This window comes from Stenella coeruleoalba (assembly GCF_951394435.1).
Source record: "Stenella coeruleoalba genome assembly, chromosome: 6".
NCBI classification, from domain to species: Eukaryota; Metazoa; Chordata; class Mammalia; order Artiodactyla; family Delphinidae; genus Stenella; species Stenella coeruleoalba.
The window spans coordinates 119,353,968-119,373,813 of record NC_137151.1 but is presented as its reverse complement, the minus strand read 5'-3'; the positions used below and the strand labels follow the sequence as shown (position 1 = coordinate 119,373,813).

The 19,846-nt window shown below is 55.9% G+C and overlaps 1 protein-coding gene across 1 annotated transcript; it reads right to left on the bottom strand.

The window, feature by feature from the left end:
* Positions 1–263: 263 nt before the first annotated feature.
* ITM2C (integral membrane protein 2C) lies at positions 264–14,024 on the bottom strand. The gene is made up of 6 exons (XM_079924561.1): positions 13,766–14,024; positions 5,887–6,027; positions 3,734–3,922; positions 2,935–3,045; positions 2,222–2,372; positions 264–1,488 (listed from the first exon to the last, which is right to left on the bottom strand). The coding sequence occupies exons 1-6, from the start codon at positions 13,895–13,897 to the stop codon at positions 1,397–1,399; spliced, it is 816 nt and encodes a 271-aa protein (XP_079780687.1). The 5' UTR covers positions 13,898–14,024; the 3' UTR covers positions 264–1,396.
* Positions 14,025–19,846: the final 5,822 nt, after the last annotated feature.

Sequence of the window (19,846 nt, the reverse complement as noted above, 5' to 3'; positions counted from 1 at the left end):
GGAGCAGGCCCACCTCTCCAGGGGCCAGATGCCAAGCCCTGTGAGCGAGCTTCTCCTTCCTTCCGCTCCCACCACGCCCACCTGCCCCCCCCCCCCGCCCCCAGGGACACCTGACCAGCCTACGGGTTGGAGGGCACCCGTCACCAAGCCGACACCCCGCCCCGCGCTCCCCACCCGCCTTTCCCAAGCCAAGCTGACACCCCTCCCCGCGCCCCCCACCCGCCTTTCCCAAGCCGGAATCACAAGTCAAAGATGTGTATTGTTCGACAGACACTTCTGAAAAGAGATCTAATTGAGAAAATATACAAGGCATTTAAGAGTCTCATCTCCAGCGAGCACCGAAGTCTGACTGGAGGCGTCGGAGCCCTCCTCTTCAGGGCTCAGGGCTGAGAAGGTTAGCACATCGAATCATCAGTAAAAACATGCAAAAGTGAGAAGGAAACGGAAAATAACGCTGTGTTCCCCCAAAGCAGAAGGGGATGGAATTTCAGAGCAAGGAGGCAGGGTGTACAAGTATCAGGTGGCTCTCCCTCCCTTCCCCCGGTTTTCCTCTCAAACGCCCCCGAGCAGAAGAAAGCAGGGAGCCCCGCCCACTCGGCAGGACCCACAGTGCATCCCTGCTCCGTGCTCAGCCCGCGGGGCTGCCCGTTGACAGGAAGACATCTCCCCACTTCTGCCCTGTTCCTTCTCTGGCTGTGGCTGCGGGGGACCCCGCTTGTGCTCCTGGGGGGCCAGGGCCCCCAGCCCTGGCTCCTTCCTTCTTTGGTTCCACCCGGAGATTGTGCTTGACGGATTCATCCCACCCCCCCAAACTCCAGGCTCCCACTGGTGGGCTGAAGGCACTGACAGGAGTCCTGGGGAGAACCCCAGGACAGCCACCTTCCCCTGTGCTCTGGGCGGGTCCACCCCTGGGTACATTCCCTCCAGCCTCAGCTCAGGCCCGGGACAGGGGTGGAAGTGTGCTGTGCACGGGAAGAAGCCTCTCAGACCTTTCTCAGCTGTGCAGACGTTCCTGAACCCCACTCCACCCCCCCGCCCCCAGCCCGCCCCTCGCCAGCGCCCCAGCATGCCTGGCCGTTCCCTCCAGTCCTCCCCCTTGGGCTGCCAGTGCAGCTGTGGGCCAGGCCCCCGGGGACCTGACCTCAAGATGGTGGTCACAGAAACCATCTTGGGGTGCCCCCTCCATCCCCCAGACTCAGGAGGTCAGCAGAGGGTGAGGCCTTGAGAGGTCACAGCTCTGGTACAGGGAGGCGGGCAGGGCTGGAGAGAAACGGGAAGACACGTCACATCTATGGAAAGGCGTCCAAAGTACAAGCTAAGCAAGGGGAAGGGCCAGAACGGCCAGAAGAGAAAATGGAAGAGGGAAGGGGCGGGGCCTGGAGGGAGGGGCGGGGCTTCACGCCACCCCGCAGATGAGCGTCTCGACCACGAAGGTGTTCTCGAAGTGGCGGATGGCGTTGCAGTTCTTGGCCCCTCGCTTGTTGATCCCTGGGAGAGAACAGAGAAATCCCAGTGAGGCCTGCGTCCTGGCCTAGAACTGTCTGGGCCACAAAGACCACCAGCCTCAGAGCCTGAGCAGGGCCTCAGGACCCGGGCCGGGGAGGAGGAGGCCCAGGAAATGAAACCCAGATTCACGCAGAGACAGCGCGGTACATCGGCATGAGCTCAAAAGCTGGAGTCAGACCTCCCAACTCGCTACCTTCTTGCTGTGAGACCTCAGAGGTGCTTCTTAACCTCTCTGTACATTTCCTCATCTTTAAAAGGGGCGGCAAGAATAATGATGACAAGGATGAGGATGATGGTAACTTACACTCTCTTAGGAGGACATAAAGAGTGTAAAGCAGGGGGCTTCCCTGGCGGCGCAGTGGTTGAGAGTCCGCCTGCCGATGCAGGGGACGCGGGTTTGTGCCCCGGTCCGGGAAGATTCCACATGCCGTGGAGCGGCTGGGCCCGTGAGCCATGGCCGCCGAGCCTGTGCGTCCGGAGCCTGTGCTCCGCAGCGGGAGAGGCCACAGCAGTGAGAGGCCCGCGTACCCGCAAAAAAAAAAAAAGAGTGTGAAGCAGTGCCTGGCACGTAGTACGTGCTCATTAGTTGTTATTACTGCTGCTACAATCTGAGCTCTGACAGCTGGTCTCCAGCTACGCTGCCAGGCACTGCCAGAGGGTGGCCATGGTTTGGAGCTCAGGGCAGGGGCCAAGGTGGGTGGAGTCTGCCACTCACGCCTCCGGGTGGCCCTGCGCCGCAGCCGGTAGGTGTCCTTCCCGCTGCACAGGTGGTAGATGAAGGAGCCCAGGGCCTCCTTGTCACTGACATGCTCCGTGACCACCATCTCCTCCTGGATGATGTACGTCTGTGGGAGGTAGGTACCCCTCTGCAAAGGGAGTGGCCACAGCACTGGGTCAGTACCAGGGCTCGCCGCTCTCGGTCCCCGACTGCCCATTGCGCTCGCCTCCCTCCTTCTGCTAGCTTGAGCCGAGCCCCCCCAGCGCCTGCAGTGCCCATCCAACACGCCCACCCCCTCATCCACAGGCCGCATGGCTCGCCTTTCTGACGTGCCTAGGCACTTTCTGCACCTGCACTGCCGTGAGTCACGTGTGTGCGAGTCTGGTCTCCCACCCTAGGGAGAGCGCTCCTCGGGGGCAGGGCCCCCATCACCTCCCTGCACTGCTGACATGGGGCGATGTGGCGCATGGCCATGAACACTAAGGAAGCTGGTCTTGGGGTTCTTCCCAAGTGAGGGAGGCAGAAGTGGGAGGCTGGTTGGGGGCAGAAAGGAGAGGTGTTGACTCTGAATGTGGGAGAAGGGAGCTGGAGGTGGGGGCACCAACCTGGGGTGCTGGGTCCAGCTGACAGCAACGCCCAGGCCCCCCATCCTTCCCTTGTCTCATGGAGGGAGGACAAGGGAGAGAAGATGCTGCCGGGGCCCTGCTCACCTTCACATTCATGAGGAGCTCCCAGAAGTTGCGAGGGGGCAGCACGATGGTGGTGTTGAGCTCAATGACATAGCACTTGTCCAGGGAGATGTCGTGATAGGCAGTGAGACCCTGAACAGGAAGAGGGGGCCGCGTCAGTCTCCGCAGGTGAGGGACTGGCCCCGGAGGGCTGTATGAGGCACGAACCCCACCGCACCCATGACGCACCCAGATTCCTCAGCACCGGGGCGGGGACCCCTTCTCCCGCTCCTCTCCCAGCCTGTGTTTGTGGAAGGTTCCACTCACTAGATGAAAACACTATTAAATGCTTCGGTTGTGACAAGGATTCTTCTTGGGGGTATACAGCCGAGGTTTGAATTTCAGGGCAACGTCCCCCCTGTGCATCTCACCAAAGCTGGGAGGTCCCACCACCCCTATGGACAGCCTGGACCCTCAGTGAGAGATGCCCCTCCCAACCCCGGGTGCTGCATCTCGATAAGATGTCAACACGGAAACAGCTCAGTAAAAAGGAACACTGGCCTCGCCCGTTCCAGCCAGCGTCCGCAGCTGGCAGGTGGCCAAGGAGAAAATCAACCGTGACTAGCTCACATTCAGTGATAACCGCATGACGTATATGATAAAAGCGGCCTCTTTAAATCCCTGATTGACCTAAACCGTAGATATCTACTCCATGGTTTATATTACACGGTATGTACTCCAAGTCTGTACAAGGGGCGTGGGCGTCCTCCTTTCACACCTGTTCCTCCTCGTGGCAGCCCCCTCGCCGCCCCACCCCCCGCGGGTCCCTGGCCGGCCTCACCCGCTGGAAGTCGTGGATGATGTCTGCAGGGTCACCGCCCCCAAACTGGGGCACCGGCACGTTGATGCGCTCGTAGTTCTCCTCGAGGTAGATCTTTACGTCCTCCTCCAGCTCCATGCGGGTGCGGGCCTGCGAGGTCAGGGAGTCCTCGTAGAGGACGCCGCAGTGGAAGAAGTTGTCTCGGGCCAGCTGAGCAAGGAGGGAGGCGGGGGGAGAGAGGGAGGGAGAGAGTCTGGTCACACAGCGCCCTCCGTGAGACCACTGCTGCCTGCCCAACCACTCCCAGCTCTGAAGGCCTGGGGAGGCAGGGAGGATGGGTCTGTGACACCCACTTCACAGATGGAGAAACCAAGAAACATGGGGAGTCAGGGAGGGTGAGCCGGGTCTGCCAGTTCCTAGGAGGACGACCTCTTTGGGCCTCAGTTTCCCCATCTGTAAAACAAGGTGACCTCTCAGGCCCCTCTGGCCTCCGAGTCCATGAGTCTATGGCTGTGAAATGGGGCAGACCAGCAGGGGGACAGACACCTGAGAAAGAGCCTAGGGTCGGAGGGTTGTCCTCAGGGGCAAACAGGGGGACTCTGGGTTGGACAGGCTGGGCCCTGCAGGGTGCCACCCTCCGCCACCACCAGGGGGTGCTCGCCCGCCCTTCTTGCCCCCTTTGCGGGGCCCTGCAGACCTTGGAGGGAGGAGGCAGGAGCTGAGAGGCAGCCGTTATCAGATTCTGGTGGCACCGTGTCCAACCTCAAGCAAGGACCCACCACCTTCCCTGGATCCTGTGCTTCCCGAGAAACCTACACAAACACGGTGTCCCCTATGTGAGGGGCACGCCTAATCACTCCATCAGTAAGGGAAGGGAGGCAGCCTGGCGTGAGCGAGGCTACGTGACTGACCGCTGGACCGCGGGCCCCTCCTACTTCTCCAGGGCCTCCTCCAGGTCCGGCCCACGATGGGCAGACACCCCTTTGTCTGTTTTAGTGTAAGCTGTCCCGGGAGGATGAATCATCACACAGGAATCATACTGTCCCAGGGTGTAGACGCAGAGGCTGCTCTGAGGTTCTCCTATTCCCTGGGAATTGGGGTGGGGTGAGGAACCCCAAGAGGGCATGAGGGGGGGCTGGAATCAGAGGGGAGGTCCAGGGCAGGGCCACAGCCGCAACAGGAAAAGGCCCCAGAAAGTGACAACCAGGAACAGGTGGGGAAGCAGGCCGTGGACGGAGGGGAGCTGAGGTGTCAAGGGTAAGGTCACATGGACTGCAAACTCTTTAGTCATTTCCACTGTAGAAAAACTGGATGACAACAAAGTCAAAGTCCAATGCTTGAGGGTGGGAAGAGGTCACTTGGGTCATAAATGACTGGCAATTCCCAACCTTTTTGTCACCGAGATTCCCCATTCGTTATGTTTACGGTTATTCTATTAAGCAACCTTTCATTTAACTACCTTCAGTTCTGAGAGCTTGGTGGCCCTGCCTCCCTTCCCAGGCCTGGGCTGATCGCAAGGTTGCTGTGACCACGACCAGTTCTTTGGCCCAGCTTCGTGCCCAGATTGGTTGTGTGAGCAGATAACCAGGGTGTGATCATAGGTGGAGATGACTGTCTATAAGCCACCCTCCACCCTTCATGGTTTATAGCCCAAATGTCCACGCGTGGAATGTAGGTCCTTAGAGCGAGATCCATGGGCACAGGGGCCAGGCTCTGAAGGGATCGCAGAGTTCCAATGTCTGCTGCACCTGAGTTTCTGGTGCTAATGCCCTGGGGTGACGCTGTGGGAAGGAGCTGCGGGCCTCACAGCCCAGATTCCAATCCCGGCTCCCCCATCACCGACTGTGCTCCTGGGAGAGCTCCCTGTCAGCCTCAGATGCAACCAAAGAGCTAGGTAAGGACACGCCTCCGGAGCCCATGGCAGTCAGAGGACGGGGACCCGGTCCTGTCTCCCGGACCAAGACCGGAGAGGAGAAGGAGGCAGGTCTTCTGGGCTTGCCCGGTCACCCTCCCACCTAGGGGGCGTGTCCAGGGCTTCCTGCTGTCCCCTCCTCTCCCCCGTTCACAGGGCCAGATCCTGCCGGCCCACACCCACGGCAGACGCTCGCCCTGCCCTGCCCTCTCTAAAACGCCACTCTTTCTCCAAGGCCCCGCCTCCCTCCGCCCCACCTCACCTGAGCCAGGAAGAAGTATCTGTAGATGTAGACAGAGGCGAACACCAGGCCCATGAGCAGCACGACCATGCCCATCGACAGGTAGCACAGGCCGCCCACAGAGCTCCCCTTCTTGTAGCGGTGGTAGGGGGGCCGCTCCTCCTGTGGACAGCAGTGCAGGGTCAGCCCCGTGGTGGCCCCGCACCCCTGGGAATCCCTGCCACCCCTTTCCGGAAGTGAGACCTCACTCTGCTGGCTGGGAAGGAGCCTTGGAGCAAAGGGAGGGGAGGACGACGCTCAGGACACACAGAGCATCGTCTCTGGAAGGAAAGGAAAGCGTTACCAGGACTCCCCAGCTGTTCCCATCTAAAGAGAAACGGAGCCCCACCTTGGACCCACGGGGACTAAGCGTGTTTTGAATCACCCACGCCATTAGTCCCCTTCATTATACCAGTTGTGACCACGGTAGATTCTTTCAAATGTAGAGGGGGGGGAGCACAGATATGGCCTTGGTGACTGAGCCAGGCCTAGGAACCTGTAGGAACTGGAGTGACTGGGCAGGCAGGGAGCCGCTGCCCTGGGCAGTGGGGACCAAGGAAGGCTTCGGAGGTAGGAAGTGACAAGATCCACCTGAAAGCTGGAGTGCCCAGAGGGACCGGGATGGGGACAGCGGGGGTGGGGAGCCTGCTGGGCTCTTCCAAGGAAGCTGTGGCAGGAAACGGTCACTGACCAGTGGGGACAGGGCTCTGGGAGGCCCGCAGGGTCTGGGCGCGGGAACTCGCACCCTCCGGCCACCCCGGGGAAAGGCCAGCCTGCCGGGGCGGCGGTGGCATCACACGGGCGCTGGTGTCGAGCAGGCTGTCAGAAGCAGGCCCACAGGGTGAAGTCTGGAGGCTTCCGGAAGCCTCTGCCAGGAGGGGAACGTGGCTGCCGGCAGGCAGGCCAGGGCAGGAGGTTCCTCCAGGCTCAGGTCCGGGACAGTAGCTGCAGGACTGCCAAGAAGCAGCAAGCCAAGCGGACCCAACTCCGGTCCACACACGTCTGGGCCAGTGGCCCGGGGCGTGTGTAAGGCTCAGCAGCCCTGCGTCCCCTGGGGCGCTGGACGGAGAATCTCTCGTGACTCGGGCTCTTCCCAGCTGTGTGAGCTCGGCCATCGCGCGTCTTTGTGCCCTTCCTCACCGGCACCCCTGCCCTAACCCGGGCCTCCTTCACCCTGGAGATGTTGCAAGAGCCCCAGGCCCGGCTCTGCCTCTGGGATCCATCATTCAATCCCTCCTCCACGGTGTCCGGATGCAGCCAGGCGAGGGTAGAGGCCAGTGCCCCTGCCAACCTCAAGGAGCTGTGGCAGAGGTGGGGGGGCAGGAAGGGAGCCTGGGCCTTCTCACTCCGGCCCTGCCGCTAACCGTCTGCTTAGCGCTCTGTGCCTGCTTCCACTCTTCCCTCATCCTGCTTAGCGGGAGGTCGGCAGTGGGGACATGATGCAGGTCCAAGTTAGCCAAGACAGGCCTTTATTCTCAGGGCACACAGGGGGCCCAGCCTGGTAGGGGCGGGGTGCAGGGCCTGCTGTGCTTGGGGCACATGGGGGTGTGGGACCTGGGCCTCAGGGAGTAGAGGGGCATCCCATCAGAGGGGGTGATGCCTCCCTGCTTGGAGCGCTCCCCTCTCCCCACCCCCTTTCCTCAGGAAAAGGGTAGAAAATGCCCGAAAGACACACCCCCCCATCACGAGGCACATGTGTCACCAGGCCAGTGGCCCCCAGCCTCCAGCACCATGGGATGGAGACACAGGATGGAGAGGTGACCCGGCCCATCCCATACCCCCTCACAGGCTGGGCCATCTGCAGGCCTGGGGCCTCTCCCCACCCTGGCCCTGCTGCAGGGATGCTGCGATCGAAACCAGAGAAGCACCTGGTGAGACCACCCCCCTGGATGGCACCTCCTCGGCACGCTGGGGCTCCCTGGGGACAATAACCAGGGTCACTAGCACACTTGGGCGGCCACTGCTCACAGGGCCTCCAGGGACAGCTGCCAGGGGGAGGGGGTGGGGGACTGCAAGCGTTTTGACTTTCCAACGGGCTCCCAGGATCAGCCCAGGATGGGGCGACCCGATGACCAAGCTCTGCCAGTGTCTCCAGGAACAAGCCACCCAGGGGCTCCAGCCATCCTCAGTGGCTCCTAAGGAAAGGTGGGTGATGCAGAAGAAAGGCGCCACACCCACTGGGAATCCTGCCCTGGAGGCACAACATTTGTATTTAGCGAGACCAGTGGGGCTGCAGGGACCCAGAGGCCCCCAGCAGGGGCTGCGATCCATGCGTGGGGAACACCCCAGCCTCCGGACCCTCCAACCCTCTGCAGGTCCTCCTGTGAAATGTGAACACACTCCTCCTGACAGGGTTTTGTTGGGATTAAAGGAGACAGAGACCCTGAAAGCCCTTTGTAAAGGATAAAGTGGTAGATAAAAATAGCAGATCTTTATCAGCTAAAGCTCTCCTTCTTTTTTTTTTAGGGCCACCACGAGCCAGCTGTCGAGGCTGCACAGTGGCCATGCTTTGCTCCTGCAAACCAGAAAAGCAAAAGCAAGCTTATGAGAACCGCTTTTAAAAAAACCAGAAAACAAAAAAAAGTCAATGGGCTACAAAGCAAGAGCCCGAGGGCCAGCTCCACAATTGAGGTTCACAGACAAGGGGAGGCCTACCAGTTTTATAGCTTCCTTTCTGCTCCCGGCTGGGTCAGGTGTTTCTATGTGCCTGGGGGAGGGGCCGGGCAGGGGGGCCAGGCTGCCCCAGGTGGGGAGGTGGTCAGGGAGGACGGAGAGTGGGGAGCGGCTCCAGAGGAAAATGAGGCAAGTGGCTGAGGACAGTCTCCAGCCAGGACCCCTGGATCCCACCCTGTGTCCTCACACGTCTCTGTGGGTGTGCCTGTGAAGGCTGGGGATCCTCCCCTTTCCTAGAGCTGTGGACAACGGCTTCCTATCCTGCTCCTACAGACCCCTCTAGGGCACACCCATGGCTCACGCCCTGCACCCCTCCCTACCTGACACGCAGAGGCCAAACCCCCAGAAGCATCATGGCTGAGCAGGAGGGATGGAAGGGAAAGCAGGACCAGAGGCTGCTGGTGTCCCGGCTTCGAGACAGAGGCACTGGGACCGGGACGTAAAGCCCCAGGTGGGCGGGAGGCCCCTGAATCCTGCCCTTGCTGGCAGTGCTTGAAAGGTCAGCCCCGAGCTGCAGCCCTCAGAGGCCTCTGGGGAGCCTGTAAGCAGCCTGGGCTGGAACCTGGGGCCTCACCCCTTAGGATCCGGGCTGCGCAGCTCACCCAGAATGACAGGAATGACGGCCGAGGGGCCTGCTTCCCGAAGCCCCCAGCTGCTTCACCTGTCATGCTGGAGCCCCAGGAGAAGGCCCCCCCTCCACGGAGCAGTTACCCACAGCCACGCATCTGGGGGCTTCCAGAAAGTAGAAGAATACTGCTTCCATGGCAACAGGGCTTCCTGAGCCACAGGCCTCGCCATGCACTCGTGTGGGGCACGTGGGCCACATGTCCAGGGACCCGAAAGGCGCCCAGGCCTAGGCCTGCCTGTTTCACGGAGCCTGCAGTGGAGCTCCTTAAATGATTAGGCAAAGCCAGGGCCAGAAGAGCCAGGGGGAACCCAGCCAACTTAAGCATTAACTCAGAAGGCCCGCAGGGCTCATGGACAGAGCTCCCCAGCTACCTTCCCTCGGTAAGGATGTCAAAATGAACCGCAAGCAGAGTAACTACAGTTGCAGGCTGCTCGGAGGCGGCTAGCAGGGGAGCCAGAAACGCAGCCACAGCAGGCCCGGGCAGACGGCTGGGGGCGGGTCTCGCCTCACCTCCCCAGCGCCAGTGCCCCCTCCCCAGCATCTTTCTTTCCCAGGCTGCAGGCCACAAAGGCAAGGGCACCAGGGAGAGAGAAAGAGAGAGACAGACAGACAGAAGCCTAGCAGGGGTGGGGGACTGGGCCTCTGCCCACGGAGCACGCAGAGCTGTGCTCAGACGTACAGACGTCAGCTGGGTAAATGCTGATAAGGCATCGTGAACTTGCCATCAGGGAAACCCACTCCTGCCCTGGGACCCACCGGTGCCCACGGTGCAGGCCGTGTGAGGAGGAAGGGCATGGACCCCGAGGACACTCCCGACAGCCCTCTGCACTGCTCTGCTTGGCTGGGCCAGGCAGATTCCCTCTTCTGTTCTGTACCTGACAGTCAGGGTGAGACCCCAGAGAACAAAGGCTGGGGGGACGAGAAGCAGAGCTGCGGCTGGAAGGGCTCTCCTGGGGGAGACACAGCGCAGAGACACTGCAGGGGCTGCGCTTCCCTGCTCTTACCATAAACATTTTTTTTTATGGTAAGAGAAACTCATCCTCTGTGGCAATCTGCTGACAGCCTTGAAACATGCAAGGATGGGCCGCGGGGAGAACAGAGAAGAGGGAAATGAGAGAGAAAGCAGAAAAGCCACTGCGGCACAAGTCCAAACGCCACAGCCCCTCAGGAAAGGCCCAGGGCAGGCGGGCAAAGGGCAGGACTGCCCATTCACCAAGGTCCTCTTGGCCCAGGCCGCAGGGCTGGCGGGGATGGGGCACTGGGGCAGGAGGACGCCAAGCCCTGCGATCCACCCTCCTGGCCGGCAGGGGACCCTCCCCCAACCGCTCCAGGAGACTCAGCTCCCTCCTGCCCAGGACCTGAGGCCAGGACGAGGAAAGTGAAATCTGATCCCCAGGTATGCGGCCGGGGGAGGGGGTGACACAGGGGCCATTAATCAAAAGCAAAAGCCAAGGAGAAAATTCCAGCGCTGAGATGACTGTACTGAACACGGTTCTCTCCCCTTGCAGGCCCCCAGCCCGGACTGTTCGAGTCTCTACATGCCCACACCTGGCTGTGTGTGTGTGTGTGTGTGTGTGTGTGTGTGTGTGTGTGCTCGCGTGCACACACATGGGGGAGCAAAGACACAGGCAGATCGTAGGGAGAGGGGAACTGGGCTGAGAGGCCCAGGGCAGGCCAGCGGGCCTCCAAAGGGGAAGAATCCAGCCAGAGCGTACTAAGAGGGGGTGCTCCCCGTCCAGCCCACCTTCCAGGCTGGCTTGCTGCCAGCTGCCCATCAGCGCAGGCCCCTCATCATCTGGGAGGCAAGCACCACATGGGTGGGGGGGCAGCTGGAGGCGCAGCTGGACCCTCACACCCATCCCTTCCTGGCCACCGAGGCAGTTCCTTCCAGCGGCACATGTGAGGACAAAATCCTCCTTGTTTCAGTTTTCACTCAGAAGCAGGGGGAGGCCCAATGTGAGAGTGTTCCTGCCGCCCTACCCTGGCCCCTGGGGCCTGCACACAGGTTGAAATTTTATTAGGACAGCTAGAGGGCGGCTCACTGGTGAAAGGCACTCGTGAACTCATCTGTTCATCGAGTGGTCCTTCCAGGGCTTTAAATCTTATTTTCGAGTCCAGTTCAGTAACCAAGGAGGGTTCCAGGGTCACCCCGAGCCGAAACAGACCTTCTGATACGCTTTCCTCCGGCAGGCCCGTCAGCGCGGGACAAACCCAAATGTCCTGTCTTGAAGCAGCTCCTGGGGCTCCCAGTCCGCTCGCCCCGGGCCGATGCGGTCCTGGGCTGCTGTGAATGCTGGGCGTCTGCTGAGCTCACTGGGCGACGTAGGAGGCAAGAATGGGGGGGCCTTGCTCTACGTGGGGCACTGGATGTGGGGGAAACGTACCCACTGGCCAGGAGAGGCCACAAGAGGCTCACAGACGTGCACTCTCTTCCCAAGGCTCCGATTCCACTAGGCGACTGGCAGAGCCAACATGCGACACCCCAAAGCCTCCCCTGATCCCCTGAGGGCCAGTGAGCTGTGAAAGTTTACTAATAAGCAGATCTGTCCTAAAGGGGCTGGGATTTTCATCTTCCTCCAGGGGCCCCATCGCTCCCCCTTGCCAATTAAGACAGCCAGGAGACCCTACCCAACTAACAAGGGCTGGGGGCGAGGCACACTCAGCAGGCTCGAAGCCATTGAAAACAGCACAGGGAAGACGTTGATATTTCCATTTCACGCTGGATGAGGGGGAAGAGAGGACGCTTGACTTGGAGCCAGAAGCTGGATGTCAGTTACCGCCAAGGCGACGCTGGCATCTGCCATCCCGCCTGACACCCGTCAGCAGGCTGCTGCCGGAGGATGTGGCACTCCTGTGAGATTTGGCAGACCTTCTGCTGGGTTTGAAATCCATCCTTCCACTGTCTGGCTGGTCCTCCCTCCTGCCCGAATCCTATAGCTTTTGGAGGCAGGGTCCAGTTTTCCAGGCCTCAGCTGGGTGCCTGGCCCTGGGAGTAGCAGCTGGGAGAAGACAGGAGTGGGTGTGCTGCCTTGGGCCCCCAGCCCTGCACCCTCCAGGGGCTAAGTGGAAGGGAGGAAGGAGGTTTAAAGGGCCCCCTGCAAACTTTTAAAGCTGCAGGCCATGCCTTCAAATATGAAGTGTTTCAAATATGAAGTGTCCCCACCCCCAACTAAGCATCAGAAGAAGATGGAGCTGCTCTGGTGGCGGCTGCAGAGCACCCCACCCCCTGGAAACCCAGCCCCGGGGGTCACTGATGCTGCAGCGACCACACCAGGGCAGGGGAGCGTGCCAAGGCTCTTCCTGGAATTCCTCATTTAGGTATCTTTGCTCTGGCTATAACACCCACCTCTGAGGACCCTCTCCTGTGTCCTCTCTTCCAGGGCACAGGTCATCCTGAAGCACCCACCCTCCCATACCCCCCCCCAGCAGGGTTTAGTTTGAGCCATCAACTTGGGGAGGGGCCTTGGCGCTGAGGAAGACTTCCTATGGGGGGGGGGGAAACGGGAGCTTGGTGCGCCCCAAGAACGCCAGGAGCGACGGTCGCGTGGAAGCAGCGTAGACACCTCTGCCGAGACACTATAGAGCCAGGCTGGACCAGCTCTCTCTCCCTCCCCTCCTTGCCCGCCACGCGTCCTGCCCCCTCTGGGCCCTCCCCCGGTCGGACTCCACGCAGCTCAGACAGTTTTCCACGGCGGAAATGCCTCCTCTCCCCCAGGCCGGAGGGAAAGGGGAGGAGGGGAGGCCGCTGGAGGGGGCGGGGTGCACCGAGGCCCGCCTCCACAAAGCGCAGCCTGGGTGCTAGAGGGCACCAGGGCACCGCGGAGTGGAGGGGGTAGCCCAGTGCGCGAGGGAGCCGGGAGAGGAAGGAAGAGGGCAGGAAGGCCCAGGCGGCAGGGGGGGCGGTGGGATCAGGGCACCCAGCCTCGTAACCCCGAATCTCGAACCCCGGACGTGCGGCCAGGCGGATTCTGGTTTATCTCCATTTCATGTATCATCACTTTCTGGTCCACCAATTCAGGTGCAGACCAACAGCACATCCCTTGGCCCCAGCAGTCCCCCGTTTGGGACGCAATCAATAGTCCCGCCCCCTTCGTTGGCACCAGAGCCCCTCTCCCCATTCCCCACCAATCACAACCCACCGCCCTACTTTGGGGAAACAATGTCCAACCCTCCTCCCATCCCCCACCTGGGGACTCGACCCGCCGCGGCCCCTCCTCCATGATTGGAACCAGACACACATACCCCCACCGACATTCCTCGAACCTCTCCGGACCAGCTCCCTCCCCTATTCTGGGGCCAGGCGCCTAGGGCTCGGTCCACTTTTGGAAGAGACCTTGAGCGCTTCCTCACCTGGGACCATCGACTCGGAGCCCCTCCCATTCTTCAGACTTATGCTTTCGGCTGCCGCAGAGGGCCAGGACCCAAGGCCCCTGCCCATTCTGGGATGGAAGACCCATTCCGGAATCCCACCCCCGCTCCGCTCGAGACTCCGGGGTCCCGATGCGCCTCGGGTAGTCGCCGGGGCCGGCAAGGCGCGCTTCGACCCCCCGTTCCTCTCACCCGAGACGGCGTCAGCAGGATCTCAGCGGCTGGGGCGGGCGCCGGGGCCGAGGCCGAGGCCGAGGCCGAAGCCTTGTCGGCCTTGTCGCCCTTGATACCGGCCACCGCGGGCTGGAAGCTGATCTTCACCATGGCTGCGCCCGGCCGCGCGTCCGCCCTGCAGCCTCCGGCCGTGCAGCCACTCTCTGTGCAGCCTCTATCTGTACCACAGCCGCTCGGTTCTCCGCAGGCACCGGAAGTTTGGATCGCGTTGGGTCCTTTTCTCTAACCCCACCCCCAGCCCGCCCCGCCCCCGCCCCCCCAAGGGAGGGCCTTGGCGCCCTGCGCGCCTGCGCCCCCCTCCCGCTAGCTGGGCTCGCAGTGACCGCTGCCGGGCGCGCTGCTCCGACCTGGGGAAGTCTAAGGTTCCCTTAACCACTCACTCACTCACTCCATCCATCCATCGCATCCATCCATCCATCCATCCAATCAGGCATGGACTCAGTCCCCATCGCTGCTTTATCCCTTCCAGCTGACTCTCAAAGACCAGCATCTCCAGAACATACAGTCTTTGTTAAAACCGTGTTTGCCAGGCAAATGCATCTTCTAGACAAGCTCCCCGTGCCCTCTATCCCACTTCATACCCTCCTCTTTGGAAATGCTGGAGCCCCCACTGAACCTGCCCACACCGCTCCCTCCTCCCACTTCCTTTTCCGACGTGTCCTGGGCCCTGGCAGGAGGCTTCAGGGCCAGGTGCCCAATTGCTTGCCTTTATCCTGCATCCTGCATCCATCTACACCACCTTCATTCTCCATCATCCTTTTTCCTTCACCCTTAATTCCTGCAGAACCTTCCTGGGGGTGCATGCGGAGGACACTGGAAGCAGAGAAATGAGGGCAGCCCCTGCTCTTTCACACTCTCTTGTGTAACCTGTGGCCTCAGTTGCTGAGTGAAGGGTCCTGTTGGCCATTTCTCACCCACCCAGGATTACGGCAAGTGTGATGGGAAGATCCGCAGGGCAGGGTGTCTGGAGGCTCAGTCCTCATCTCACCTGGGATGCCTTTGGGCTGCTCCGCCGCACCCTCACCTGTGACGCGTGCCTCTCCCCATCAACCCAGTTGAGGAGCCAGGATTGGCCCCAGTAGGAAGGTCTCCTGGAATCAACCCCTGCAACAGTTCATTTTAAAACTAAAACCCCAGATGTGAACTTTTACATGTGTTTTACCTCTTTCCCCAAATTGAGTAGTTGAGTGCCGTTCTTAAAAAACATCTGGTTCATTACAATTTAAAGCACTGGTTATTTAAGACTTAACGATGGTAATTAAGCCCTAGAAGGTCAGTGGAGAGGCTTACTGGAAAGGCAATGGTCTCAGACAAGTGTATCCCCACGACCCTCCGAGTTCTATCAGCTCCCCAGAACTTATTCATCTTATAAATGAAAGTTTGTACCCTTTGACCAACCTCTCCTTATTTCCTCCACCCCCCAGCCTGTGGTAAACACCATGCTGTCTCTGGTTCTATGAGTCAGACTGTTTAAGGTTCTACATACAAATGAGTTCACACGTCGTATTTGTCTTTCTCTGTCTGGTTTATTTCACTTGGCATAACATCCTCCAGGTTCATCCATGTTGTCACAAATGGCAGGATTTTCTTCAGTTTTACAGCTAAATAGTATTTATTTTACATAGACACACAGTCATCCATCAATGGACACTTAGGTTGTTTCCATGTCTTGGCTATTGTGAATAATGCTGCAATGAACATGGGAGTGCGGATATCTTTTCAAGATACTGATTTCATTTCCTTTGGCTAGATCCCCAGTAGCGGAATTGCCAGATCATATGGTAGTTCTATTTTTAATTTTTTGAGGCACCTTCATACTGTTTTCCATAATGGCTATACCTGCTAAGTATATCAAAGAGAGCGTTCTGCTGAAAACTATCAGTAGAAAGAGACAAATCTCTGGAAAATCTAATTAATAAATAAGAGAGAAAATATTAATACATTTCTATATCCTATAGAAAGAAGATGTAACTATAGACAAGGTGGATATTACAAATTATAATGTATTTTATATACAATCATATCTAATATATATATTCTGAAGTGATGATTTTATGGAGAAGTATAAGTGGCCAAACGGACTCAAGAAGTAGAAGGGGACTTCCCTGGTTGGCGCAGTGGTCAAGAATCCGCCTGCCAGTGCAGGAGACACGGGTTTGAGCCCTGGTCTGGGAAGATCCCACATGCCGTGGAGCAACTAAGCCTGTGAGCCGCAACTACTAAGCCTGCACTCTAGAGCCTGCATACCACAACTACTGAGCCCTCGTGCCACAACTACTGAGCCCGCACCCCTAGAGCGGGTGCTCCACAACAAGAGAAGCCACTGCAATGAGAAGCCCGTGCACCACAACGAAGAGTAGACCCTGCTCACCGCAACTAGAGAAAACCCGCGCACAGCAACAAAGACCCAACGCAGCCAAAAATTAAAAAAAAAAAAAAAGTAGAAGATCACAATGCCCTATAATAAAGGAAGCTACTGGAAAAAGTTCTCAAGCAATTATCTCAAAAAATGGTTCTGAGCAGCCAGGCCACTTAACTGGATAATTCTTTCCAACTAAAGCAATAGTTAATTCTACTGATGCTTTGATTAGTTTCAGGTACAGTTTATGTCTTCTGATACAAAAATCTGACAAATAAAAGAGAAAAACTTAAGTTTAGTTATGAATAGAGATACAAAAATTCAGCAGTACCTCACAAGAACAGTGAAATGGCATATAGGACTTCTCCTAAGAATAAAGACACAGATTTCATGTTTGGAAACCTATTTGGGGAGAAATTGCTTAGTAAAATAATGCTTAAAAGTAATAGTTATTCAAACTTGAAAAGCAGAGAAAAGCATAAAGAAACAAAACAACTATTATGACAAAACCCACAATAACCACTGTTAGTGTTCTGTTATTTTTTTCTCCAATATTTCTTACTCTCTGTGTGTATGTTTGTGCTGTGTTTTTTTTTACAAAACTGGAACCACATTTTGTGTGTATGCCTGTGTGTGTGTGTGTGTGTGTGTGTGTGTGTGTGTGTGTGTTCTCAACTGAGGGCAATTTTGACCCTCAGGGAACACTTAGCAATGTTTGGTGACATTTTCAGTTGTCACAGTGAGGGAGGAGGAGGGGGCAGGGTAGGTGCTACCAGCCTCTAGTGGGCAGAGAAGCAAGAGATACAGCTGAGCATCCTTTAATGCACAAGACAAAAAATTATCCAGTGTAAAATGTCAATAGTGCCAAGGTCGAGAAACCCTGATTAATATCCTTTTTTCTTTTAAAAATAATTTCAGCGTTTTCTCACGTGGTAGGCAGAATACCCACACACCCCCGCGCCCCAGATCCTAATTTCTGGACCCTGTGAATTTGCTACCTTGCATGGTGAAAGGAACTTTGCAGATGTAATTATGGTTATGAACCTTAAAATAGGGAGATTATCGTGGATTATCTGTGCAAGCCCAGTCTAATCACACAAGCCCTTAAAAAGCAGAGAACTTTCTCCAGTTAGAGTGAGAAAGATGTGGCAGAAGGAGGATGGAGAGAGATTTGAACTATGAGAAGGGCTGGATGCGGCGTTGCTGGTTTGAAGATGATGTGGGCTGGGGGGAGGTGTTGTCAGGGAAACAGGTGCCCTTAAAGCCAGGAGAGAGGCTCCCAGCTGAGAGCAAGAAAACGGAGACCTCGTCCTACACCCACACAGAACTGAGTTCTGCCAACAACCTGAGTGAGCCTGGGAGAACATCCCCCTCCAGAGCCTCCAGATAAGGAGCCCAAGCTGACTGGAACCTTGCTTTTGACCTTGTGAGGCTAGGCACAGAGGAAACAGCAGAGCCCACCTGTACTGTTGACCTGCAGAACTCTGAGTTGAGGAAGCTGCGTTGCACTAAATTTATGATAATATGTTACAGCAGCAATATAAAACAAATACATCTGGCATGATTAAAAATTGTCTCATATTCATGAACCTCTTTGTGTGTAAATCTTTGTCTCATCTCATAGACTTTTTTTTCAAACATTGCCGTGGTCCTCTCCAGAATTTTTTTTTTCAGTTTATCATCAGCCATATTTGTGGGAAGTGGCTATACTACCTTTGGTGAAGTCATTTAAAATGTGTCCTTTAATTTGATTAGTAAAAACATATACCTCAACATGATAATTTTTTAAATTGAAGTATAGTTGATTTACAATATTGTGTTAGTTTCAGGTGTACAGCATAGTGCTTCAGTTATTTTTTCTGATTATATTCCATTATAGGTTACTACAAGATATTGAATATATTTTCCTGTGCTATAGAGTAAATCCTTGTTGCTTATCTATTTTATGTACAGTAGTTTTTAATCTGTTAATCCTATACTCCTAATTTGCCCCCCGCCACCACTTTGGTAACCATAAGTTTGTTTTCTACATCTGTGAGTCTGTTTCTGTTTTGCATATAGATTCATTTGTATTATTTTTTAGATTCCACATATAAGTGATATATAGCGTTTGTCTTTCTCTGTCTGACTTCACTAATCATGATATTCTCTAGGTCCATCCATGTTGCTGCAAATGGCAATATTTCATTCTTTTATATGGCTGAGTAATATTCCATTGTATATATACCACATCTTTTTCTTCTTCTTCTTCTTTTTTTTTTTGCAGTATGCGGGCTTCTCACTGTTGTGGCCTTTCCCGTTGCGGAGAACAGGCTCCGGATGCGCAGGCTCAGCGGCCATGGCTCACGGGCCTAGGCACTCCACGGCATGTGGGATCTTCCCGGACCAGGGCACGAACCCGTGTCCCCTGCATCGGCAGGCGGACTCTCAACCACTGCGCCACCAGGGAAGCCCTACCACATCTTCTTAAGCCAGTTGTCTGTTGATGGGCTCTTGGGTTGTTTCCATGTCTTGGCTATTGTAAATGGTACTGCTATGAACACTGGGGTGCATGTATCTTTCCAAATTAGAGTTTTCATTTTTTTCTGGATGTATACTCAAGAGCGGGGTTGCTGGATCATATGGTAGCTCTATTTAATAATATAACATTTTTTCAATTTTTTATTCAAAAAATTTAAAGTGCCAGATATTTGCTAATTATGTATATTTTAAAAGAACGTCTTAGATTTATCAGTTCTGTTTTTCTGTTTTCTAGTTACTTTATTTCTGCCTTTTAAAAAAGTGAATATTCTTTTTTCTTCAGATTTGTTCTGTTCTTCTTCTTTAACATTTTTTTTTTATTACTAGTGAAGATAAAACATTTGTTCTCATGTTCATTATGTCTCTGCCTACCAATTGGGGTAAATATTACCTATTTCATAGGTAATAATGATTAAGTGATAATATTAGGCATAAATGAGATAATAAACAGCACAGAACTGGAGGTATCATAACTCAAATAACTTTCTGCTGCCGGTTATTGTTGGGATTACTTTCAGTGTTTCACTATTATAAACAATGCTGCAGTGAACATCCTCACTACTCTTCACAAAGGGCATACAGTTCAAACCCCACCAGCTCTGCCACTACTGCTGCTTCCTCTCTGTAGCCTCCCCAGTTGGTGGCGGTGGGGGGGGGGGCGGGTGGGAGGTAAGTTCCATTTAAATCATTTGAAAAAGAGTAGTACTATTTTATCTGAATTTTTCAGAACACTGCTCAGAAAAAATAAAAATATCATCAACAGCTATACGAATTTGAAATATATATATATATATATATTTTTTTTTTCCGGTACGTGGGCCTCTCACTGTTGTGGCCTCTCCCGTTGCGGAGCACAGGCCCCGGACGCGCAGGCCCAGCGGCCATGGCTCACGGGCCCAGCCGCTCCGTGGCATGTGGGATCTTCCTGGACCGGGGCACAAACCTGTGTCCCCTGCATTGGCAGGCGGACTCTCAACCACTGCGCCACCAGGGAAGCCCTGAAATATATTTTGAATCATGTTTTTTTTTTACCCCATCACGTTATATGAGACTTAATTTCTAGTAAAATTTTTTAAAATTTAAAATGGAAATATTTTGTTTTTCTGAGGATGCAGTAAATATTTGCATATTGGAGAAATCTCAGACAATATAGGAAGCCA